The 25842-nt window shown below is 46.1% G+C and overlaps 1 protein-coding gene across 16 annotated transcripts in view; it reads right to left on the bottom strand.

The window, feature by feature from the left end:
* Nucleotides 1-25842, bottom strand: part of CACNA1A (calcium voltage-gated channel subunit alpha1 A) — a 314547-nt gene that overhangs the window by 109636 nt on the left and 179069 nt on the right. For all 16 annotated transcript variants that reach the window (XM_033198104.1, XM_033198101.1, XM_033198102.1 and 13 more), the window contains 5 exons: nucleotides 12126-12335; nucleotides 7706-7818; nucleotides 3352-3464; nucleotides 3056-3187; nucleotides 2710-2782 (listed from right to left, as the gene is read on the bottom strand). In XM_033198104.1, coding sequence (XP_033053995.1) covers nucleotides 2710-2782; nucleotides 3056-3187; nucleotides 3352-3464; nucleotides 7706-7818; nucleotides 12126-12335 — 641 coding nt within the window. The remainder of the gene's footprint in view (nucleotides 1-2709; nucleotides 2783-3055; nucleotides 3188-3351; nucleotides 3465-7705; nucleotides 7819-12125; nucleotides 12336-25842) is intronic.

The raw sequence follows: 25842 nt of genomic DNA, 5'->3' as shown, positions 1-25842 counted from the left end.
GGAGAAGTGAGAAAGGGAAGAAAGGGTGGAATATAAACAATAGGTTATCAAGCGAGTTTCCACTGTAGGTAACCAGGGCTCGGTCTTGCTAGGGAGCTCTGGAGGTCATCCCGCCTGAGGGTGAGGGAGCTGGGGTATTTATCCACCAACGCTGCTCCTTTTAGGGTGTGGTGCAAAAAATTCACAGTACTACTGGACTGCAGTTCCTTGGGGGCAGAGCAGGGGACCAGAGAAAGACTAAGGTAAAGGACTAGGTGTTGACAGATAGAAGTTTTGCTGATGCATATTGAAAGAACCAAGGGGATATTCAAACAGCACCTACATGCTCCTTTAAAAAAAATCCAACTTCCTTCCTTCTATCCGTATTTCCATGAGGATAAAGTAATAGTTAAAGAACTCCCAAAACATTAATCTGCTAAAAGAGGGTTTCTAAGCCTCAGCGCTGCTGATATTTGGGGCCAGATTATTCTATTTGGGGCTGTCCTGTGCATTGTAGGATGTTGAGTAGCATTCCTAGTCTCCACCCACCAGATGCCTGTAGCACCCCCTCCCTAGCTATGACAACCAACAATGCTTGCAGACATTGCTACATGTCCTTGCAGGACAGACGTGCCCTTGGGTGAGAACCTCTGAGCTAAAGATACATGACTAGTAATCAGTGCTATTAATAATTGCTTATGGGCCGGGTGCGGTGGCTCATGCCTATAATTCCAGCACTTTGGGAGGCCAAGGCAGGCAGATCACGAGATCAGGAGTTTGAGACCAGCCTGGCCAACATAGTTAAACCCTGTCTCTATTAAAAATACAAAAATTAGCCAGGCATGGTGGTGCACACCTGTAGACCCAGCTGCTGGGGAGGCTGAGGCAGGAGAATGGCTTGAATCCAGGAGGCAGAGGTTTTGGTGAGCTGAGATCACGCCACTGCACTCCAGCCTTGGCAACAGAGAGAGACTCCATCTCAAAAAAAAAAAAAAAAAATTGCTTATGTGGGGGCTCAGAACTTCCCTTCATGGAAGATTTCCTCTTCAACTCCCTGTCTAGGGGTCTCATTTAGAAGCTACCTCCCCAGGAGAAGGAGAGAGTGAAGTCACATTTTCTATACACCCTCAGTCCCCCAAAGAGAAAGAATCCACCAGAGATGCTCTGAAGGTCCTGGCTGGGCCAGTTCCAAGCCTCAGGGAATGTGCCCACATGGGCGCAGAAGTTGCTTTGAGTTGATCACCCTGGAATATGAGACCAAGGTATCTTCAGATTTGGTGGGTGTATTAGCCATTTTTTTTTTTTTTTTTTGTTTCTCTGCCTTTTTTTTGTGAAGAGACAGGGTCTTGCTCTGTGGCCCAGGCTGGAGCTCACTGCAGCCTCAAACTCCTGGGCTCAAGCAATCCTCCCGCCTTGGTCTTCCAAAGTGCTGAGACTACAGGCATGAATCACCTCACTGGCCTGGCCATGCATTTTATTTTCTTTATTCTGATGCATCTGGGGTCTTGCTGACTCTGGAGGGACTGCCCTGTCCAGCACTAGCCAGTCCCTGGCGGTAGTAAACAATTTAGCCCTGAGCAGGCTTTTCAAATGCAAACCAAACAATATCCTAACCAGCCCATATCCCAACCACTTCCTTTACCTTCCCAACACTATCCACCTGCCCTAACACCCCAAGGTCAGGTCCTAGACAAGTAGGAACATTTCCTCTGCCCCAGGGCCCACTGAAATGAACCAAACTAGCCATTCTCGAGCTGTTTACTCTGCCTCACCCATTCCTTCCCATGGAAACCACAGTCAAGGCTCTTGCCCAGATTTTCCTTCTCTTCCTGCTTGACCCTGTTGCTTCCCTGCTTGGTCCTGCATGGTGTGTTCCTTCTTTGAGGATCTGCGAGTATAGCAAACTTTCTTTTTGTTTTTGAGATAGGGCTTTGCTCTCTTGCCCAGGCTGGAGTACAGTAGTATGATTGTAGCTCACTGCAGCCTCAACCTCCTGGGCTCAAGCGATCCTTCCACTTTAGCTGCCCCAGTAGCTAGGGAGTATGCATCACCATGCCCAGCTAATTATTATTATTTTTTTTGTAGAGATGGAGTCTCACTATGTTGCCTAGACTGGTCTCAAACTCCTGGCCTCAAGTAGCCCTCCCACCTTGACCTCCCAAAGTGTATTTATTTATTTATTTATATATCTATTTATTTTTAAAGATGGAGTCTCACTCTGTGGCCCAGGCTGAAGTGCAATGGCACGATCTTGGTTCACTGCAACCTCCGTCTCCCAGGTTCAAGCAATTCTCCTGCCTCAGCCTCCCAAGTAGCTGGGATTACAGGCATGTGACACCACGCCTGGCTAATTTTTGTATTTTTAGTAGAGATGGGGTTTCACCATGTTGGCCAGGCTGGTCTCGAATTCCTGATCTCAAGTGATCTGCCTACATGGGCTTCCCAAAGTGTTGGGATTACAGGTGTGAGCCACCACACCTGGCCAAAGTGCTGGGATTATAGGTGTGAGCCACCATGCCCAGCCACGAACTCTTTCCAGTGACATTCATCTTCTGATCTGTTGGCCTCACCATATTTGAATAATGATAACCATAAAATCTGTACGTTAAAGTGGTATGAAAAGGCAAGGTAGAGAAGGAGGAGTTCAGGGAAGCCCCTTGGATATGGAGTAGGCACTTTCACCTGTGACACTGAGAGGCGTTGGCCCATGGGGCCAGGTGGAGGCCGTACCTGAAACACCGTCATTATTGCTGCTGGAAAAGTATCGAAGTTGGTAGGAGGAGTCCCTTCATCGAAATTAAACCTGCAGGGAGGACACGGACATTTCACGTTGGCCCCACCCCAGGTGCTCTGAGGGCGTGGCTCAGTATCTCATCTCCAAGGAAACGAATGCCTCCATCATCTCTGTCCCCAGGAAACCCTGAGTGGTACCCAGGGCCCTGCTCATCTGGGTGACCGCAATAGGTGTCTGGGCTACAAGGAAGGCAGCCTGCATGGTGGAGGGGAATGTGGGCCTCTGGATGCCCTGAGCCTGACCCCAGGGAACCAGGGGTTGGAATTCCTGTGAAGGACTTACTGGCCGCCGAAGAGTTGCATTCCCAAAAGGGCGAAGACGACAATGAATAGGAAAAGGAGAAACAACAGGCTGATGATGGACTTCATGGAGTTGAGGAGGGAGACGACCAGGTTTCTGAGAGATGCCCAGTACCTGCCGACAGAGGCCGGGCGAGGACTCAGGCCAGGCGGGGGAGGCAGGGCCCCGGAGTTAGCCCTCGAAGCACGAGGCTCACTTTCCCAACTTTCTGGAGGCGGCCCCACCATGTCCCCCATCCCCACCCGTTGTACAAATGTCCAGGAACCCCAAAGACTTACTTTGTGACTTTGAAAATACGCAATAACCTGAGGGCTCGTAACACGCTGATTCCAAAGGATGTGCCAGGTTTTATGACAGCCCAGATAACCTCGAAGATGCTCCCAATGATAACCTAAGGCAGAGGACCTGGTCTCATGTCCAGGGACAGTGTCTGGGCTCCAGAACTGGCAAGCATTTCCTAGGCACCAACCTTGTAAGAACCCAACCAAACTCCTCCCTCCAAATGGAAGCCGGGTGAGGATCCTTGACCGCCTCATTCATCCATTCATTTATCTATAGAGACCAGGTCTCACTGTGTCACCCAGGCTGGAGTGCAGTGGCGCAATCATAGCTCACTGCAGCACTGTCCTCCTGGGCTCATGTGATCCTCCCACCTCAGCCTCTTGAGTAGCTGGGATTACAGGTGTGCACCACCACACCTGGCTAATTTTAAAGCATTTTTATAGAGATGGTGTCTTGCTAGTATTGCTCAGGCTGATCTCAAACTTCCGGGCTGAAGCCATTCTCCTGCTTTGGTCTCTTCAAGTGTTGGCCTCTACTTTCCAAAGCATTGAGCCACTGCACCTGGCCTCTTATTTACTTTTCTGTATGTATGTATGTATGTATGTATGTATGTATGTATGTATGTATTTAGAGATGGAGTCTTGCTCTTGTCACCCAGGCTGGAGTGCAGTGGCGTGATCTCGGCTTATGGCAACCTCCGCCTCCCAGGTTCAAGAGATTCTCCTGCCTTAGCCTCCCGAGCAGCTGGGATTACAGGCACCCGTCACCACGCCCAGCTAATTTTTTGTATTTTTAGTAGAGACGGGGTTTCACTATGTTGGCTAGGCTAGTCTTGAACTCCTGACTTCGTGATCCTCCTGCCTCGGCCTCCCAAAGTGCCGGGATTATAGGCGTGAGCCACGACACCCGGTCTCTTTTTTATTTATTGAGAGCACACACAGGCCTGAGAATCCCTGAAACACATAATTACAAAGTGAATGTTCATGCAACCACTACCTATGTCAACAGTTAGGAGAAGGCTAGGGGCAGTGGCTTATGCTTGTAATTCCAGAACTTTGGGAGGCTGAGGTGGGCAGATCACTTGAGCCCAGAAGTTCAAGACCAGCCTGGGTAACAGAGAAATCCTGACTTTACAAAAAAAAAAAAAAAAATTAGTCAAACATGGTGGCACGTGCCTGTAGTCCCAGTTACTTAGGAGGCTGAGAAGGGAGGACAGCTTGAGCCCAGGAATTTGAGACAGCAGAGAGCCGCGATCCTGCCACTGCACTCCAGCCTGGGCAACAGAGCAAGACCCTATCTCAAATAAAATAAAAAATAAAATAAAAAGGGACATGTGGATACCCTGGAAGTTTCCAGAGACACTGTGATATAACTACCATCCTGAATTTTGTAATAATCATTTTCTTACCTTAAAAAAAAATTGAGGTAAAATTCACATAGCATAAAATTCACACTTTGAATTGCGCAATTCAGTGCGTTTAGGTACATGCATGATATTCTGCAACTATCACCTCTATCAAGTTCCAAAACATTTTCATCACCCCCAAAAGAGGCCCTGGCCCCATTAGCAGTCACTCCCTACTCTCTCTCACCAGACCCTAGCAACCACTAATCTTACTTTCTGTCTCTATGGATTTGCCTGCTCTGGACATTTCATACAAATGGAATTATGCAATACTTGACCTTTTGTGTTTGGTTTCTTTTACTGAGCATTGTGTTTTCGAGGTCCTTGACTTTTTAAAGTATTCAAGTATCATCCTCAAAAAATATAATTTAAGGTGGGGCGTGGTGGCTCACGCCTGTAATCCCAGCACTTTGGGAGGCTAAGGCGGGTGGATCACCTGAGGTCAGGAGTTCGAGACCAGCCTGGGAAAATTGCTGAAACCCCGTCTCTATGAAAAATACAAAATTAGCCGGGGATGGTGATGCATGCCTGTAATCCCAGCTACTTGGGAGGCTGAGGTGGGAGAATGGCTTGAACCCGGGAGGTGGAGGTTGTGGTGAGCCAAGATTGCGCCACTGCACTCCAGCCTGAGAAACAGAGTGAGATCCTGTCTCAAAAAAAAAGAAAAAAAGAAAAAAAAGAAAAAAATATATACAGTTTAATTTTGTCCACTTGAACTGTGCATGAACTGTATGGACTTACGTTGCTAGCTCCTGCCTCCTTCTGTGCCATGTTATGTGGGTGAGATTCATTCCTGTTGTTGGGCATGTGGCTGTTGTTGGTGGACTTTCATTGTTGCAGAGTATTTCATTATATAGATATGCCACAAAATATTTATCTGTTCTACAGCAAAGGGATACATGGATATTGGGACTTGGAACTATTACAAACAAGGCTGCTCAGGACATTTTAAAATTTTTCTTTCTTTTTTTTTTTTTTTTTTTTGAGATGGAGTCTCGTTCTGTCGCCCAGGCTGGAGTACAGTGGTGCTATTGCAGCTTACTGCAACCTCTGCCTCCCCGGTTCAAGCGATTCTCCTTCCTCAGCCTCCCAAGTAGCTGGGATTACAGGCAGGCGCCACAACGCCTGGCTAATTTTTGTATTTTTTTTAGTATAGACGGGGTTTCGCCGAGTTGGCCAGGCTGGTCTCGAACTCCTGACTTCAGGAGATCCACCTGCCTCTGCCTCTCAAAGTGCTGAGATTACAGGTATGAGCCACTGCGTCTGGTCTACTTTCATTTCTTAGAGATGGGGTCTCAGTCTCTTGTCCAGGCTGGAGTTCAGTGGTGTGATCATAGCTCACTGCAGCCTCAAGCCTCAAACTGCTGGGCTCAAGCAATCCTCCCACCCCAGCCTTCTGAGTAGCTGGGGCTACAGGTATGCACACCACACCTGGCTTTTTTTTTTTTTTTTTTTGTAGACACAGGGTTTTGCTATGGTTCCTGGCTGGTTTTCAACTCCTGGGCTCAAGCAGTTCTGCCGCCTCAGCCTCCCGAATAGCTGAGGTTACAGGCATGAGGCATCACACCCGGCTTTCTTTCCTTTTCTTTTTTTTTTTTTGAGACGTTGTCTTGCTCTGTCGCCCGGGCTGGAGTGGAGTGGCCGGATCTCAGCTCACTGCAAGCTCCGCCTCCCGAGTTCACGCCATTCTCCTGCCTCCGCCTCCGGAACAGCTGGGACTACAGGTGCCTGCTACCACGCCCGGCTAATTTTTTTTTTTTTTTTGAGACGGAGTCTGGCTCTGTCGCCCAGGCTGGGGTGCAGTGGCCGGATCTCAGCTCACTGCAAGCTCCGCCTCCCGGGTTTACGCCATTCTCCTGCCTCAGCCTCCCGAGTAGCTGGGACTACAGGCGCCTGCCACCTCGCCCGGCTAGTTTTTGTATTTTTAGTAGAGACGGGGTTTCACCGTGTTAGCCAGGATGGTCTCGATCTCCTGACCTCGTGATCCTCCCGCCTCGGCCTCCCAAAGTGCTCTTTTCTTTCTAATGGAAAGAAATTGGTTTTATTCTTTAAACATTTGGTTCATTTATGTAGGGAAGGTTTGTTTGTATGTATTTTGTTTTCTCCAACAACATTATTTTCTATAATGGCAGAAAACAGTACAACATTCAGTTATTATAAATTATTAAGCCTTCCTGAGACCAACAGGACTGTGCTAAATTATTAGGGCTGCCCTGAGCCAGGCAATCTCCACTTATTTGCGAACAACCTTAATTTCACTTTCAGCTGCAGAGACATTCTGGCCTGTGTCTCCTAGGTATCTGGGTGAGATTTTCTAGGATGAATTCCTAGCAATGGAATGCCGGCTCATATCTCCATCTTGTAGTTTCTGCCCTGGTTTGATGAGAAGGATTGGATGTAGATTATTCTCAAGGACTTGGGTTTTCTGTTGACTAGTGGGTTCCTGGGTGTTCATCACATTTAAAAGTAAACTAACTGAGCAATTCACAAAATAACAATGGACCATAATGGCTCCATAATGCCAGAGTGTTGTAATCTAACAATTATACTTCATCTACTCCACATGACTGAGCTCCAAAGGAAAAAAAGAAACAGAAATCATGATGATGTCCTATTTGTAATCCTAAAGTTAGGTACTTAGTTGGAGCGACACAGGCAACCCACCTAAGGCATGGCTTTTCTCCCAACTTAGAAAACTTGTCTTATGTCCCCTACTTAGCTTTCCAACGGGGGTCTATACATTTTCCTCCCACTGGCAGTGGTTGAGGGTTCTGGGTACCCTGGATCCTTGCCAGTGTTTGGGATTGTTTTCTCATTCCTTCTGCATCCATCTGAGTCTCTCATATTCAGGGGTGACTTTACCTTTCTCCCTTTAATGTGTCCAAGTATCTGTCATTCCAGGCCAGAGCTGGAGAAATGAACTTTTTAGAAACAAGAGCACTTACCCCACAGTCAAAGCAGTTGAAGGAAGAGTGGAAGTAAGGCCGCGTCCCAAGCCCGTACATTTTTATAAACATTTCGGACATAAAGAGTCCTAAGAAAATGAATTCTGCATAGTCTAGAAGGGAGAAGGAGGAAACAGAGAGGAGGTTAGGCTTGCTGAGGGTAGGGGTTCCAGGTGGCTCTGACTTTTCTTTTATTATCATTTTTTAACTTTTTATTTTTTGTAGAGATGAGGTCTTGCTATGCTGTTAGGCTGGTTTCAAACTCCTGGCCTCAAACAGTTTCCCCAATTTGGCCTCCAACATGCTAGAACTACAGGTATGTGTCACCATACCCAACTTCTGACTTATCTTTTTTCTTTTAAAAATTTTTATGTGGAGATGGGGGGTCTCACTATGTTGCCCAGGCTAGTCTTGAACTCCTGGCCTCATGTGATCCTCCCAGCTCAGTCTCCCAAAGCGCTGGGATTATAGACATGAACCACTATGCCCACGCCCTGTCCAAGGTGTCCTTCCCATGGGCCTCAGTTTCCGCTGTTAAAAAGGAAGAGCTGGCTGGGCATGGTGGCTCACGTCTGTAATCCCAGCACTTTGGGAGGCCTAGGTAGGCAGATCAACTGAGATCAGGAGTTTGAGACCAGCCTGGCTAACATGGCAAACCCCATCTCTACTAAAAAGATAAAAATTAGCCAGTGTGGTGACACATGCCTGTAAACCCAGCTACTTGGGAGGCTGAGGCATGAGAATCACTTGAACCTGGGAGGTGGAGGTTGCAGTGAGCCAAGATTGGGCCACGGTACTATAGCCTGGGTGACAGAGCAAGACCCTGTCTAAAAAAAAAAAAAAAAAGAAGAGCAACAATTGTGCCCTCCTACCCTCCAACCAACAAGCCAACCAACCTTAGGCCAATTTTAAAAGGAATGAGAAAAAGTTCTGTGGGTCTCCATCTTGTAGCTTTTGCCCTAGTTCGATGAGAAGGATTGGATGTAGATTATTGCCAAGGACTTAGCTTTTGTGTTGACTGGTGGGTTCCTGGGTGTTTATCATATTTAAAAAATAAACTAATTAACTGAATAATTCACATAATAACAATGGACCATAACGGCCCCATAATGCCAGGGTGCTGTGATCTGACAATTATACTTATTCTACTTCTACGTGACTGGGCTCCAAAGGAAAAAGGGAAATAGAAATCATAATGATATCCTATTTGTAATCCTGAAGTTAAGTACTTAGTTGGAGCGACACAGGCAACCCACCTAAGGCATGGCTTTTCTCCCAACTTGGAAAACTTGTCTTATATCCCCTAGAAATCCTGTGTTGTGAGTGATCTAAAAGTCTTGAGTAAGACAAAGTCTTTTGTTCTTTGATGAGCAAGCATAAAAGTGCAAATGCCTCAGGGAGGGGTAAAACATGGATATGTATTTGCTCCAGCAAATAAATGGCTGACATCAGATCCTTTTCTGAGAGGGCTTTCTTGGTGGGGTAGGAAGATGAGGAGTTAGGAAGGGCATGGGTACTTACTTAATGGATAGAAAGGAGAGATGAGGAGGGTTTCTGAGGAGCAGAAAGCATACAGAAAGGAAAGAGACAGAGGATTGAAACTAACTTCCATGAATTTCATATAGCTAATTAAGGCCACGAAACTAATTGTGTTTGGTGGTTGTGATGGTTTAAATGTTTGTGTCCCCTCCAACATTTATGTTGAAACTTAACTGCCAATGTAACAGTATTAAGAGGTGGGGCCTTCAGGAGGTGATTAGGTCATGATGGTAGAGCTCTCATGAATGGGATTAGGTGCCCTTATAAAAGAGCTTGACAGAGGAAGTTTGTTCCTCTTGCTCCTCCACCTTCTGCCATGTGAGGACCCAGTGTTCCTCCCTTCCAGAGGATACAGTGTTCAAGGTACAATCTTGGAAGCAGACAGCAGCCTTCACCAGACAAGGAAACCTGCCAGTGCCTTGATCTTGGACTTCCCAGCCTCCAGAACTGTAAGAAAATAAATTTCTGTTCTTATCAAATTACCCAGTCTCAGGTAATTTGTTACAGCAGCACAAATGAACTAAGACATTTGTCAAGGGTGTTTCCTATATCACGCTTTTAAGAGGTGTTTTGAACTAACCGTCAAAGTCCTTCACACTTATTTATCACCAAAATTTCTCCTTATTTATAGGACACTAAGGAGATCCTAGTGTCTGAGGGGAACTCTAAGGTTCCTAGGACAAAAATATCAGCAAAGGAAGTCTGTTTGTAATATCTGATACATTCCAAGACCCACCAGAAGTAACTCTGGGAGGACTGAAGAGTTTCTGAGATCTTGTTCCTCGGTTACCATGGAAACATGATAGCAAGTGATGCACAAGACTTGAAAGAATTACTTATCCTTAGCATTGTTGGATCTGGAAGAACTTTCAGGACCATCAAATCTAGTTTCCACCACATAGTTGTGGAGTCTGAGACCCAGAGAAACAACTACACCGCATTGATCCCAAGACATACATTTTTGTTCACATTTTGACATCTCTGAAATTAACGTGTATCTTTTTTTTTTTTTCCGAGATGGTGTCTAGCTCTGTTGCCCAGGCTGGAGTGCAGTGGCGCGATCTCAGCTCACTGCAACCTCTGCCTCTCGGGTTCAAGCGATTCTCCTGCTTCAGCCTTCCAAGTAGCTGGGATTACAGGTACCTGCCATCATGCCCAGCTAATGTGTGACCCTGGGCAATCTACTTAACCTCTCTGTGTCTCAGTTTTCTCAAATGGAAAGTGGGAATGAGTAAAGGACCTTATAGATACTGAGGGCCCAGGCAGGAAGTCTCAGTCCCTTGTTCCTGAACCAGGACAGACTGTACAAGATCATTAGTGGAGAGAATATAGGAGATTAAAAATAGAGTATTAGAGGAAGTTAAAACAAGAAGTAGAGTCCTCATTTATGAGAGACTCCAGAGGGACTAAAAACAATTACTAAGTTTGAAACTAGGTCAGGGCCCTGGGAAGGAGAACTGGTTCCTGAGGGGTGTCCTGGGGGGTCAGCCAATGTGACTGGGAACAAGGAGGGTTATAAGAAGACAATGGCCTGGACTAGGCTCATGGGCCTTTCTAGGTCAAAGACTAGACTGTCTCTTCTTGCTGTCCTAAGTCAATTCTAAACCAGGTCAGAAGGGCAGTGAATAAATTAGAAAGCCAGTAGGCAAAAGATGTTTTGGGAAGTCCTTACTTGGGACCTGCAAGCCAAAGCCAGAGCATCCACCTGCCCCCCTCACTGCCCAATCACTACTCTTTTAATTTAATTTAATTTAATTTTTTGAGACAGAGTCTCTCTCTGCTGCTCAGGCTGGAGTACAGTGGCATGATCTTGGCTCATTGCAACCTCCACCTCCTGGGTTCAACCAATTCTAGTGCCTCAGCCTCCCGAGTAGCTGGGATTACAGGTGTGCACCATCATGTCTGGCTAATTTTTGTATTTTTTGTAAAGACAGGGCTTCACCATATTGGCCAGGCTGGTCTTGAACTCCTGGCCTCAAGTGATCCACCCACCTCAGCCTCCCAAAATGCTGGAATTATAGGTGTGAGCCACTGTGCCTAGCCCCAGTCACTGCGCTTGTTGATTCCTCAGAGCTCTTTACTTTCTAAATCCTGCTCAGACATCTCCCCATCTTTTGCTGCTTTTCCTCACTCTCACTTGGCCCTCAATTTTGATACTATCTCATGCTAACTCATATAGAATCTGGGAATAGGCCCAGAGGGCAAAGCCTTGGTGGTCCTTGTACCCTGAGGGAGCAAGATGCTCTCACAGATACTGGAGGGGATGTTCTATGAATGAATAAGAAAGCCAAAAAGGGCAGGGGAGGAAGTGTTAGGTTGGTGCAAAAGTAATTGTGGTTAAAAAAAAAAAAAAATGGCAAAAAACGCAATTAATTTTGCACCAACCTAACAGGAAAGAAGCAGAAGGTTTGAAAGAAGAGAGAAGCAGTCAGAAACAAGCAGAGAAAATGAGGGCAACATATAAGCCACTCCTTATTTCTAAGGCATCCTCTATCTCTTAACCATAAGTTATGAACATTTCCAGAGATGTACATAAAAATTATTAATACATGTTTCTGTTTCTGTCTATCTTATGAGCTCTGTCTTTCTCTGTCTCTCTTCCAACATCCCCTTCACCAGCACCCCTCTGTCTCACTCTCTTAGAAAGGAGCATTTGTTGGCCTGAATTCCAGCTTCTAGCTCTCAGGCCTAAGGGAGATGGGTTCCATTGTCATAGCAACAGCAACATTGGCCCCAGTGACAGTTATAGAAATGGCTAAAGGAAAGGGCAGATTCAAGGAGGACCAAAGAAGACACACATACTACCAGAAAAAGTGAAGTGGAAAAAGGCTGTGAGGGAGGGATCACGGAGTTGGCAGGGGTGGGGCTGGGCAATACTCACAAAGGAAGTCGGAGAGCCACTCGGGCTGGTTGTAGTGAACAATAGCAACACACAGCGTGTTGAGAGCTACCAAACTGAGTACAGTCCAGTAGAAGGCCTGAGTTTTGACCATGCGGCGGATGTAGAAACGCATCCTCCTCTCTTTTTTGTGAAAAAAGGTCGAGTTCTCCAGCTTGGCACTTTTAATGCTGGCTCGGGCGAAGGGAGAACCTGCCAGGGAAAAGATGGAGAATGTCAGGCTTAGGCTGTTCCTGCGGAAGAAATTAACCAGTGTGCAGCCCAAGCACAGATCTTAGCCAGGGGATCCATTAGTCTCTCCAGCAAGCCCTCTGGCCTGAGGGAACCATCATGACCCATGGGCTTAGTTTTGCATAGATGGAGCTTATGAGAAGACAATGTCCCTGAAAATAACAGAATCAGAAATAACCAATGAGTAAGCAGGATGTTGATGGGGAGGCTGATAGCTCTCTGTTGCAGGAGCCAATTTTCCATGACTCCCACTCCCAGGCACATCTGATACCTCTGGGAGTCACACTACAGGGCAGGATAAAGCAGGGCCTCCATTCCCTGATACAGGGGCAGGCAACAGAGCTGCACGGAGCATGTTGGAAGGCCTCCAGAAAGAGATGTGGATAAGACTCTAGTTTTCCATGGACATTTCACTTTAGAAGTGATCACTGAGGAATGAGCTGGGTGTGTCCTCTGCCTGCATATAGTTTTGCTCTTATGCATTTATTGAGTACCTATTTTGTGCCAGCCTCTGTTCCAGGGGCTCAGGATACATTAGGCAACAGAGCCTGGACTTCCTGGGTCTGACTTTCCAACGGGAGGAGACAGACAGTGGACATAATAAGTAAATTAACGGTGGGATGGAAAATGAAAAGTGCTATGGAAAAAAAAAAGTTGGGATGGGTGCAGTGGCACATGCCTGTAATCCCAGTATTTTGGGAAGCTGGAGTGGGAGGACTGTTTGAGGCCAGGAGTTTGACACCAGCCTGGGCAACATAGCAAGACATGCTTTTTAAATAACAATTTTTTTTTAAAGAGAAAAAGTAAAGCATCACAGAGGGACGGGGAGCCCTAGGAGAGTCCACGGGGTAGGCTACAGCATTAAATTGCAAGGTCAAGGTGAGTGTGCTGACTTGTCACTTTAGTATCTTAGGTAGAGGAAACAGCAAATTTAAGGTCCTGAAGCGTGAATGTGTCTGCCCAACAGTTTTGGGGAATAGCACAAGGAAATCAGTGTGGTTGGAGTGGAGTGGTTGAGGGGAAAAGAGAAGGAGGTGAAGGCAGAGAGGTGATAGGCAGATCATGCAGGACCTGGTGGACCACAAGGAGGACTTTGGCTTTTACCTTGAGTGAGGTGGGAGCCATGGAGGGTTCTGAGTACAGGAGGGATGGAACCTGACTTGGGTGTTCACAGGCACCCTCTGGCTGCCGTGGGGGACAGTAGACAGTGAGAGGTGAGGACAGGAGCTGGGAGACCAGGCTGGAGGTGACTGATCCATCCAGGCAAGTGATGATGATGATGGAAGGGAGCTGGAGTTGGGTGGTAGTCAAGCGGGGAGAATTTGGGATGAATCACTTAAGATAGATTCAACATTTGCGGATGGGATGGTGTGGGTATAAGAGAGAGGGATGAGCCAAGGTTTTTGGTGAACCCCTTGAGGGATGGAGCTCTCATCCACTGAGTGGGCACAGGTTTAGGGGAAGGTCAGAGCTCAGTTTTGGACAGATTGAATTTACCTTCTAAAATACCTCTATCTTTTTTTTTTTTTGAGACAGGATCTTGCTTTGTTGCTTAGGCTGGAATGCAGTGGCTTGATCATAGCTCACTGCAGCCTTGAACTCCTGGGTTTAAGCGATCCTTCCACCTCAGCCTCCCGAGTAGCTACAACTACAGGCACGTACCACCATGCCCACTTAATTAAAACGATTTTGTTTTTGGTAGCAATGAGGTCTCCCTATGTTGCCCAGGCTGGTCTTGAATTCCTGGGTTCAAGCGATCCTCCCGCCTCAGCCTCCCTAAGCATTGGGATTACAGCATGAACCACCATGCCCAGCCTTAAGATTCCTTTTCTTATAAACCCTCAGTTGCATTCATTTTTAAGTGGTTCTTCATTGGTTCATTCATTCATTAGTACATTCTTTCTTTCATCCATCCACTTGTTCATTTATTCATTCATTCTTTCACCATTCTTAAATTCATTAGCACATTCATCATTCATCCATTCCTTTGTGTGTACATCATTCATTTGCTCATCCATTCATCCATCCATTCATTATTCATTTGCTCATTTGCTTCTCCATTCATTCCTCCACTTATCCATTCACCCATTCATCCATCCAGCACGCTTATCAAAACCACCCCACTTGCCAGACACAGGACACAGCAAACACCTCCGAGGAGGCCACTTCCTATTGGCAAAATTCTCAATGGAGATTTTGAGTTGGCACCCTAGGGGCCATACCGACTCATACTGGGTTTGTGAAAGCTGAAATTATTGGTCCACATTTAAAAACTGGGAGATTTTCCATGAAAATATGGATTTCAGCTTCCCCTGAAGGAAAATAACAGCTGACGTTTATGGAACATTTAGCAGGCACCAGGCACTGCAGGGAACATGTTTTACACGACAAGCTACTTGCTCCTCCTCAGAGTCCTGGGAAGTAGGGACCAGTGTTATCCCCATTTTACAGCCAAGGAAACAGGCTGAGAGGGGTCTAGTAACTGGTGAAGATGTGTCAAGATAGTTCAGGGGGTGTGCTCTGGGCCACCACCTTGCACACCTGGGGCATGTGGCCATGAGGCAGGGGCACATTCCACTAGGCTGCAGTTGGCCAGGCCCGGTGGCTGTGACCTCCTTACAGGGACGCCTCTCCTTTCTGCAAAGACCATTCCCCTCATGTTCATCACCTTCTTGAGCCCAGGGGCAGCTCCTCATGACCCTGCCCAGCATTTCTGGCCCTAGTCCCTGAAACTCTCAAAGATGTGTCCAGATCTGCAGGTCTCCAAAGGGCTTGGCCAAAAGAAATAAGACCCTTGGGACCTTGGGGGTCAGAGGGGATATTCCACAGATCGAGAGAGAGAGAGAGAGAGAGAGGAGAGAGAGAGAGAGCGAGCAAGAGAGGGAAAGAGAGAGAGAGACCAATCACAACACGCAGAAGGTCCCCAGCCCCCACTCCTGCTGGAGCCACACTGAAAACCTGGCTTAATCACCAACCAGCAGATGACCTTGGGCAAGCCACTTTGGTAAATTGGAGACAACCACAGTTCCTACCTCAGAGGGCCATCCAAAGGCATAAATGAATTAGTACATCTTAGCATGATGCCTGGTACCTTATGATTACTGGATATAAATCTTCTAGTATAACCTCAAGAGCTGAAATAATGACTAGGTTCACGTGCCAGCCATTGAGAAAGTCTTTCCTGATCACTCAGCCTGGAGACACATCCCCACAACAGGTGTACCCTTCACTGGGAAGGGAGAGGGAAATGAATATTAATTGAACACCTACTAAGTGCTAGACCCCATGCTAGGTACTGTCACTTCTATAGTTGAATTTCATGCTCACTTTGACCCATGTTCCCTTTTTCTATACATTCCTGTCTCTCATTTTTCTCTGTGGTCTGGAATTATAATTGCAGACAGCTTCTGGATTTTTAAAAATCATTTTCAAGAGATATTTTATTCAACTCAATATATCCAAAATATTATCATTTCAACATGGAATCAATATTAAGATGGATTCAAAAGATATTTTAGGCCGGGTGCGGTGGCTCAAGCCTGTAATCCCAGCACTTTGGGAGGCCGAGACGGGCGGATCACGAGGTCAGGAGATCGAGACCATCCTGGCTAACACGGTGAAACCCTGTCTCTACTAAAACACACAAAAAACTAGCTGGGCAAGGTGGCGGGCGCCTGTAGTCCCAGCTACTCAGGAGGCTGAGGCAGGAGAATGGCATAAACCCGGGAGGCGGAGCTTGCAGTGAGCTGAGATCCGGCCACTGCACTCCAGGCTGGGCGACAGAGTGAGACTCCATCTCAAAAAAAAAAAAAAAAGATATTTTATACTCTTTCTTTTTGTACTAAGTCTGATGTGTTATTATGAAGTATATCTTAGTTCATATTCAGCCACATTCAAGGGATCAAGAACCAGTATAACTGGTACCAGTCCAAAATATTCTTTTCCTTTCTTTTTGTTTTTGAGATAGAGTCTCATTCTGTCACCCAGGCTGGAGTGCAGTGGCATGATCCTGGCTCACTGCAACCTCCACCTCCCAAGTTCAAGTGATTCTCCTGCCTCAGCCTCCCAAGTGGCTGGAACTATAGGTGCCCACCACCACGCCCGGCTAATTTTTGTATTTTTAGTAAAGATGGTGTTTTGCCATGTTGGCCAGGCTGGTCTCGAACTCCTAACCTCAAGTGATCTGCCCACTGCAGCCTCCCAAAGTGCTGGGATTACAGGCATGAGCTACTGGACGTCCGGGCCAGTCTGCAATGTTTTATGGTGAGGGGAGGGGTATGTCACTGCCAAGGATTTATCTGGCGATTTCTGGCAATTTGTATACCCTTAAAATTATATGTAAATTATAATACAGCCATGTGTGGCTTAATGAGGGAGACATGTTCTGAGAAATGCAGTGTTAGGCAATTTTGTCCTTGTGTGACCATCCTAAAGTGAATTTACACAAACTAGATGTTGTAGCCTACTCCACACCCAGGCTATGTGGTTTGTAGCTCCTCGGCTACAAACCTGCCCGGCATGTTACTGTACTTAATACTATAGGCAACTATAACATCATAGTATTTGTGTGTCTGAACATATCTAAACACAGAAAAGGTGCAGTAGGCCGGGTGTGGTGGCTCACGCCTGTAATCCCAGCACTTTGGGAGGCCGAGACAGGTGGATCACGAGGTCAGGAGATCGAGACCATCCTAGCTAACACGGTGAAACCCCGTCTCTACTAAAAAATACAAAAAACTAGCCAGGCGAGGTGGCGGGTGCCTGTAGTCCCAGCTACTCGGGAGGCTGAGGCAGGAGGATGGCGTAAACCCAGGAGGCGGAGCTTGCAGTGAGCTGAGATCCGGCCCCTGCATTCCAGCCTGGGCGACAGAGCGAGACTCCGTCTCAAAAAAAAAAAAAAAAAAAACAGAAAACGTACAGTAAAAACAGTATAAAAGAGAAAAGATGTTCAGCTGCACAGGGTACTTAGCATGAATGGAGCTTGCAGGACTGGAAGTTACTCTTGGTGAGGGAGTGAGTGAGTGGTGAGTGAATGTGAAGACCTAGGACATTATTGTACACTCCTGTATATATTATAAACACTGTACACTCAGGCTACATGACATTTACAAAAAAATAAAGTAATTAGGGCCAGGCAGGGTGGCTCATGCCTGTAATCCCAGCACTTTGGGAGGCTGAGGAGGGCAGATCATGAGGTCAGGAGTTCGAGACCAGCCTGGCCAACATGGTGAAACCCCATCTCTACTAAAAACACAAAAATTAGCCAGGCGTGGTGACGCACACCTGTAATCCCAGCTACTCGGGAAGCTGAGGCATGAGAATCGCTTGAACCCGGGGGGCAGAGGTTGCAGTGAGCTGAGATCGTGCCACTGCATTCCCGCCTGGGCCACAGAGCAAGACACTGTCTTGGAAAAAAAAAAAGTAACTAGGCCGGGCGCGGTGGCTCAAGCCTGTAATCCCAGCACTTTGGGAGGCCGAGACGGGCGGATCACGAGGTCAGGAGATCGAGACCATCCTGGCTAATACGGTGAAACCCTGTCTCTACTTAAAAATACAAAAAACTAGCCGGGCGACGAGGCGGGCGCCTGTAGTCCCAGCTACTCGGGAGGCTGAGGCAGGAGAATGGCGTAAACCCAGGAGGCGGAGCTTGCAGTGAGCTGAGATCCGGCCACTGCACTCCAGCCTGGGTGGCAGAGCAAGACTCCGTCTCAAAAAAAAAAAAAAAAAAAAAAAAAAAAAAAAAAAGTAACTGTACTCACGCTACAACATTATGACAGCTATGATGTCACTAAGTTATAGGAATTTTCAGCTCCATCATATTATCTTATGGGTTCACAATTATATATATCCTCTGTCATTGACCAAAATGTCATTATGCAGCATATGACTGTAGCTGCTGCCCATATTGTGGGCTGAACTGTGTCCCCCAGAAAGGTTTGTTGAAGCCCTAATCCCTGGTACCAGCAAAAGTGGCCTTATTTGAAAATAGGGTCTTTGCAGGTGGTAATCAAGTTAAGATGAGGTCAAACTTAATTAGAGTGGGTCGTAAATCCAACAACTGGTGTCTTTAGAAGACGAGAAGCAGGCTGGGCACTGCGGTTCACGCCTGTAATCCCAGCACTTTGGGAGGCCAAGGCAGGTGGATCTCTTGAGGTCAGGAGTTCAAGATCAGTCTGGCCAACCTGGCAAAACCCTGTCTCTACTAAAAATACAAAAATTAGCTGGGCGTGGTGGTGCACGCCTGTAATCCCAGCTACTCAGGAGGCTGAGGTGGGAGGACTGCATGAGCCTGGGAGGTTGAGGTTACAGTGAGCCGTGATCGTGCCATTGCACTCCAGCCTGGGTGATAGAGTGAGACTTGTCTCAGAGAAAAAAAAAAAAAAAAAAAAAAAAAAAAAAAGAAATGGCATAGAGACACACAGAAAGAAGACCATATGACAACAGAGGCAGAGATTGGAATTACGCATCTATGAACTGAGGAACACCAAGGATTGCTGGCAGCACCAGAAACTAAGAAAATGGCATGGAACAGATTCTCCCCTAAAACCTTCTGAGGGAACATGGTGGCTCTGCTGACACCTTGATTTCAGTTTGGACTTCTGGCCCCCAGAACTGTGAGAGAAGAAATTTCTGTTGTTTTAAGCCACTGGGTTTGTGACACTTTGTAATGGCAACTCTGGGAACTCGATACCACCCATATGGAGCCTGTATTATTAAAACCACGTAAATGGATCCCCTTTCCCCCACATCCTCGCCAGCACTTGTTAGGATTTGTCTTTTTTTTTTGTTTTTTGAGATGGAGTCTCACTCTGTCACCCAGGCTGTAGTGCAGTGGCGTGACCTCTGCAAACTGCAACCTCTGCCTCCTGATTTAAGCAATTCTCCTGCCTCAGCCTCCTGAGTAGCTGGGACTACAGGTGTGCACTACTGCACCTGGCTAATTTTTGTATTTTTAGTAGAGATGGGGTTTCACCATGTTGGTCAGCCTGCTTCTCCTCTTATAAAGACAGCAGTCGTTGGATTTAGGACCCACCCTAATTACGTTTGACCTCATCTTAACTTGATTACCACCAGCAAAGACCCTATTTTCATGTAAGGCCACATTCACAGGTATCAGAGGTTAGGACTTCAACAAACCTCAGTTGTCTTTTTGATGATAGCTACTCTAGGCTGGGCATGGTGTCTCACACCTGTAATCCTGGCACTTTGGGATGCCAAGGAGGGCAGCTCATTTGAGGTCAGGAGTTCAAGACCAGCCTGACCAACATAGTGAAACCCTATCTCTACTAAAATACAAAAGTTAGCTGGGCATGGTGGCATGTGCCTGTAATTTCAGCTACTCAGGAGGCTGAGGCAGGAGAATCCCTTGAACCCAGGAGGGACAGGTTGCAGTGAGCTGAAATCACGCCACTGCACTCCAGCTTGGGCGACAGAGCGAGACTCTCTCTCAACAAACAAACAAACAAACAAAAAATAAAATATACAGCTACTCTAACAGGTGTGAGGTGATAGCTGATGGTGATTTTGATTTGCATTTCTCTGATGATGAGTGATGTTCAGCATTTTATTCATATACCTGTTGGCCACTTGTATGTTTTTTCTTTTGGGATACGTATGTTCAGATCCTTTGCACATTTTTATTTATTTATTTATATTTATTTTATGATTTTTTATTTTTTATTTTTTTTGAGACGGAGTCTCGCTCTGTCGCCCAGGCTGGAGTGCAGTGCCACGATCTCGGCTCACTGCAAGCTCCGCCTCCTGGGTTTACGCCATTCTCCTGCCTCAGCCTCCCGAGTAGCTGGGACTACAGGCGCCTGCCATCTCGCCCGGCTAGTTTTTTGTATTTTTTTTAGTAGAGATGCAGTTTCACCGTGTAGACCAGGATGGTCTCGATCTCCTGACCTCGTGATCCACCCGTCTCGGCCTCCCAAAGTGCTGGGATTACAGGCTTGAGCCACCACACCCGGCCACATTTTTATTTTTTATTTCGAGACAGGGTTTCATTCTGTCGCCCAGGGTGGAGTGCAGTGATGCAATGTCAGCTCACTGCAACCTCCTCCTCCTGGGCTCAAGGGATCCTCACATCTTAGCCTCCCGAGTAGCTGTCTTTGCTCTTTTTTAATTGGATTATTTGTTTTCTTGCTGTTGAGTTGTTTGAGTTCCTTATGGATTTTGGATATTAGCTCCTTATCACAAGTATTGTTTGCAAACATTTTCTCACTTTCCTTAGGTTGTCTCTTCCCTCTGCTGAATGTTTCCTTTGCTGTGCACAAAATTTTTAGTTTGATATGATCCCATTTGTCCATTTTTGCTTCTGAGCAAAATGACTTGAGGCCAGGAGTTCAAGAGCAGCCTGGCCAAAATGGTGAAACTTTGTCTCTAATAAATATACAAAAATCGTCTGGGCGTGGAGGTGGGCACCTGTAATCCCAGCTACTCGAGAGGCAGAGGTATCACTTAACCTGGGAAATGGAGGTTGCAGAAAGCATTTTGCTTTCTGAGCTTTTGAGGTCCTGTCCAAAAAAATCATTCCCGAGACCAATGCCGTGCAGCTTTCTCCCTATGTTTTCTCAGAGCATCTTTACCATTTCAGATGTGACATTTAAGTATTTTCAGAACATCTGCACTCCCACGTTCGCTTCAGCATTATTCACAATAGCCAAAATACGGAAGCAAACTAAGTGTCTCACAATGGATGAATGGATAAAGAAAATGTGGTATATATACAAATAGAATATTATACAGCCCTAAAAAGGAGGAAATCCTGTAATGTGTGACAACATGGATAGAAATGGAGGAGTAAAATAAGCTGGCACAGAAAGACAATTACGGTATGATCTCACATGTGGGAGCTTAAAACTAAAAAAAATCGATCTCATAGAAAGAGCAGGAAGGTGGTTCCTGGAGGCTACAGGGGAGGAGGAGGGATTGAGAAAGAGAAGATGTTGATCAAAGGGTGTAAGTTAGAGTTAGACTGGAGGAGTAAGTTTTAGTGATCTATTACATTGCATTGCATTGCATTTAGTGATGCATTGATACATTACTGTGTATTTATATTGCATTATTAATGTGTTGTGTATTTCAAAATTGCTAAGAGATTTTTAATGCCTTCCCTACACACAAAAAAATGGTGAGATGGTGAGGTGATAGATGTGTTAACTAGCATGACTGAATCATTCTATATATATACATATATTAAAACATCACACTGTACCCCATAAATATACACAATTACCATTTGTCAGCTGCAAATAAATTAATTTAAAAATCATGCCTGTAATCCCAGCACTTTGGGAAGCCAGGGCAGGAGGATCACTTGAGGCCAGGAGTTTGAGACCAGCCTGGGCAACACAGCCAGACCCCATCTCAACAACAACAACAACAACAACAAATTAGCTGGGTGTGGTGGCACCTGTAGTCCCAGCTATTTGAGAGGCTAAGCTGGGAGGATCGCTTGAGCCCAGGAGCTCCAGGCCGCAGAGAGCTATGATCATACCACTGCACTCCAGCCTGAGTGACAGAGCAAGAACCTACCTCTAAAACCAAATTTAAAAAATCATCTAAATGGGATCTGGTTTTCCTAAAAAAGCAGAGTTACGATGGCAGCTTCCATTCATAATGGCTCAACTTTTTTTGTTTTGTTTTCATATGTTCCACATTTTACTTATTTATAATTGTTTTTTTCCTCCTCCTCCTCTTCCTCTTCTTCTTTCCTCCTCCTCCTCTTCTTCTCCTTCTCCTTCTTCTTTTTCTTCTTCTTCCTTCCTCTTCCTCCTCCTCTTTCTCCTCTTCCTCCTCCTCCTCCTCTTCCTCTTCCTCTTCTTCCTCTTCCTCTTCTTCTTCTAAATACAGGCTAGGTACATTGGCTCACACCTGCAATCCTAACACTTTGGGAGGCCAACGCAAGAGGCTTGTTTGAAGCCAGGGGTTTGAGACCAGCCTGGGCAATGTAGCGAGACCCTGTCTCTGTCAAGTATTAGCTGGGCATTGTGGCATGCGTCTGTAGCCTCAAATGATCCTCTCACCTTGGCCTTCCAAAACGTTGGGATTACAGGTGTGAACCACCACACCTGGCCTATATTGTTGCATTCTTTACAGAAATAAATAAAGGCTCACTCTATTACCCAGGCTGGAGTGCAGATCTTGACTCACTGCAACCTCCATTTCCCAGGTTAAGTGATACCTCTGCCTCTCAAGTAGCTGGGATTACAGGTGCCCACCTCCACGCCCAGACGATTTTTGTATATTTATTAGAGACAAAGTTTCACCATTTTGGCCAGGCTGCTCTTGAACTCCTGGCCTCAAGTCATCTGCCCGTCTTGGCATCCCAAAGTGCTGGGATTACAGGTGTGAGCCACTATGCCCAGCCATACTGTTATTTTTCTTTTTAAAATTATTATTCATTTATTATTATTCATAAAATTTGCCAGATACAGGCTGTATCTATTTATAGTGCACAGCATGATATTTTGGCCATATGTATATACTATGGAATGGCTCAGTTGAGCTCGTTAACGTATGCATTACCACATATGCTTATCACTTTTCTCATGGTGAGAACGCTTAAAATCTACTCTCTGAGCAATTTTCAAGTATACATTACATTGTTATTAATACAGTCACCATGCTGTACAATAGATCCCTTGAATGTATTCCTCCAGTCTAAATGAAATTTGATATCCTGCCAGGTGCAGTGGCTCACACCTGTAATCCCAGCACTTTCGGAGGCTGAGGTGGGCAGATCACTTGAGGTCAGGAGTTTGAGACCAGCCTGGCCAACATGGTGAAACCCCATCTCTACTAAAAATACAAAAATTGGCCAGGCCTGGTGGTGTGCACCTGTAGTCCCAGCTACTTGGGAGGCTGAGGTGGGAGAATCACTTGAACCTGGAAGGCACAGGTCACAGTGAGCCGAGATCACGCCACTGCACTCCCACCTGGGCGACAGAGTAAGACTCCATCTCAAAAAAAAAAGAAAAAAAATTGATATCCTTTCAGCAACATGGCTCAACTTTCCATGTAAATGATTCAAGTTCCTTATTTCAGCAGTAAGTTCATCAATTAGAAATGAACCTGCTTTACATTGCGTTTATCAACTGATTCAACAACACAGTAGAATCATCAATTATATAAGACCCCGTGTGGGTCAGGTGTGGTGGCTCACGCCTGTTATCCCACTGCTTTGGGAGGTGGAGGTAGGAGTATCGTTTGAGACCAGGAGTTTGAGACCAGCCTAGGCAATATATCGAGAGCCCATCTCTATTAAAAAATATAAAAAACTTAGCTGAGTGTAGCAGCCTACACCTGTCGTCCCAGCTACTAGGGAGGCTGAGGTGGGAGGATCACTTGAGTCCAAGGGTTTGAGGCTGCAGTGAGGTATGACTGCACCACTGCACTCTAGCCTGGGCAACAGGGCAAGACACTGTCTCAAAAGAAAAAGTGTGTGTATTGTGGTACAATGTGAATGTGAATGCAAACACCACAAAGCTCTCACCTTACTTTGAAATATGCATTACTGTATTATTACATTCTTTTTTTTTTTTTTTTGAGATGAGGTCTCTGCCACACAGGCTAGAGTGCAGGGGCATGCCGCGGCTCACTGCAGCTTTGACCTTCTGGGCTCAGGTGATCCTCCCACCTCAGCCTCACGAGCAGCTGGGACTACAGGCGTGTGCCACAATGCCCAGCTAACATTTGATAGAGACAAGGTCTCACTATGTTGCCCAGGCTGGTCTGAAACTCCTGGCCTCAAACGATCCTCCCACCTCGGCCTCCCAAAATGTTGGGATTACAGGTGTGAGCCACCACACCCTGCCTGTATTATTGCATTCTTTACATAAATAAATAAAGGTAAATGTGATTCCTTGCCAGAATCCTGGAATTCCAGAGATCTCTTTTGGGGTGGTCTAGAAAACCACTGGCTAGATTGGGGATTCTTTTCTTTGTCTTTTTGAGTAATCAGGCTGATGAGGTGGGTTTTGGTGGATTTGCCTGTAGCAAACGTGGCTATGAAATAACAAGCCACTGGCCTGGGTTTTGGGTCTGTTCAGAAAGCTGCAAGGTCACCTGCCTTGTTAACGGAGGTAGAGGCTGCAGTGGCAGCCAGCTGAGATGGCGCCATTGTCCTCCAGGCTGGGTGCTACAGCAAGGCTCCATCTCAAAAAAAAAAAAAAAAATGTATACACACACACACACACACACACACACACACATACATACACATGCAGATTTTTTTTTTTTTGATGGAGTTTCACTCTTGTTGCCCAGGCTGTAGGGCAGTGGCGTCATCTCAGCTCACTGCAGCCTCCGCCTCCCAGTTTCAAGCGATTCTCATGCCTCAGCCTCGCGAGTAGCTGGGATTTCAGGCACACGCCACCACACCCACTTAATTTTTGAATTTTTAGTACAGATAGGGTTTCACCATGTTGGCCAGGCTGGTCTCCTACTCCTGACCTTAAGCAATCCGCCTGCTCGGCCTCCCAAAGTGCTGGGATTACAGGCGTGAGCCACCACGCCCGGCCAACAAAGCAGATTTTTAAGAATTAATGTTACTTATTTTTTTTAGAGACAGGTCCTCACTCTGTTGCCCAGGCTGCAGTGAAGTGGCACAATCATAGCTCACTGCAACGTTGAACTCCTAGGTTCAAGAAATCCTCCTGCCTCAGCTTCCCAGTAGGTGGGACTATAGGCGTGTGTGCCATAATGCCTGGTTAAGTTTTTAAACATTCTGTTTTTCAGAGATGGAGTCTTGTTATGTTGCCCAGGCTGGTCTTGAACTCCTGGCCTCAGGAGATCCTTCTTCACTGGCCTCCCAAAGCAGTGGGATTACAGGCGTGAGCCACTGTGCCTGGCCATAAAACAGATTTTAAAATAATGGAAGTAACCTAACACGTGAGACAGACATAATTGATCAAATACACCAGACACCACTGAGCGCTCCAATTCTTGACATTTGCTTATAGGAGATTAAACAGATGCACACACAAGTGGAAGTAGAACGAGTTCTCCATTACAAGAAAAAGCGTGTTTTGGCTGGAAATTAAAAATGCAAATGAAAACAAGCTTTAAGGTTTCATTACAAACCCACTTAACTGGGAAAGGAAATTAAATTGGTAATATTCGATGGCCTGGGTGGGGAATCCACAAACATATGCATACTTGGCAGGGTTTATAAATGGGCTCCATGTTTTTGAAACTCAGAATGGCTCTTTGAATAATGAGTTGAAAAGCTGTTAATATCTTTGATCCTATAATTATCTCCAAGGAAATACGCCCAAAGGATGGCGGGGAGTCATTGTACATAAATGTGCACAGCAGTGCTCTTCGTAAGAGAAATGACTGGAAACAACTCAAACACCCTATAAAAGAGCTATGGCTAAACAAGCCATAGTGTATCCACCCTACGAGATATGTGATCGCAATGGAAATTATGCCTAAACTCAGCAATAAGGCTATAAACTAGGGG

Source organism: Trachypithecus francoisi, unplaced genomic scaffold (assembly GCF_009764315.1).
Source record: "Trachypithecus francoisi isolate TF-2019V2 unplaced genomic scaffold, Tfra_2.0 Lachesis_group5, whole genome shotgun sequence".
Lineage (NCBI taxonomy): Eukaryota > Metazoa > Chordata > Mammalia > Primates > Cercopithecidae > Trachypithecus > Trachypithecus francoisi.
The sequence above is the reverse complement of the archived record's forward strand: the minus strand, read 5'-3'. Positions and strand labels throughout refer to the sequence as shown.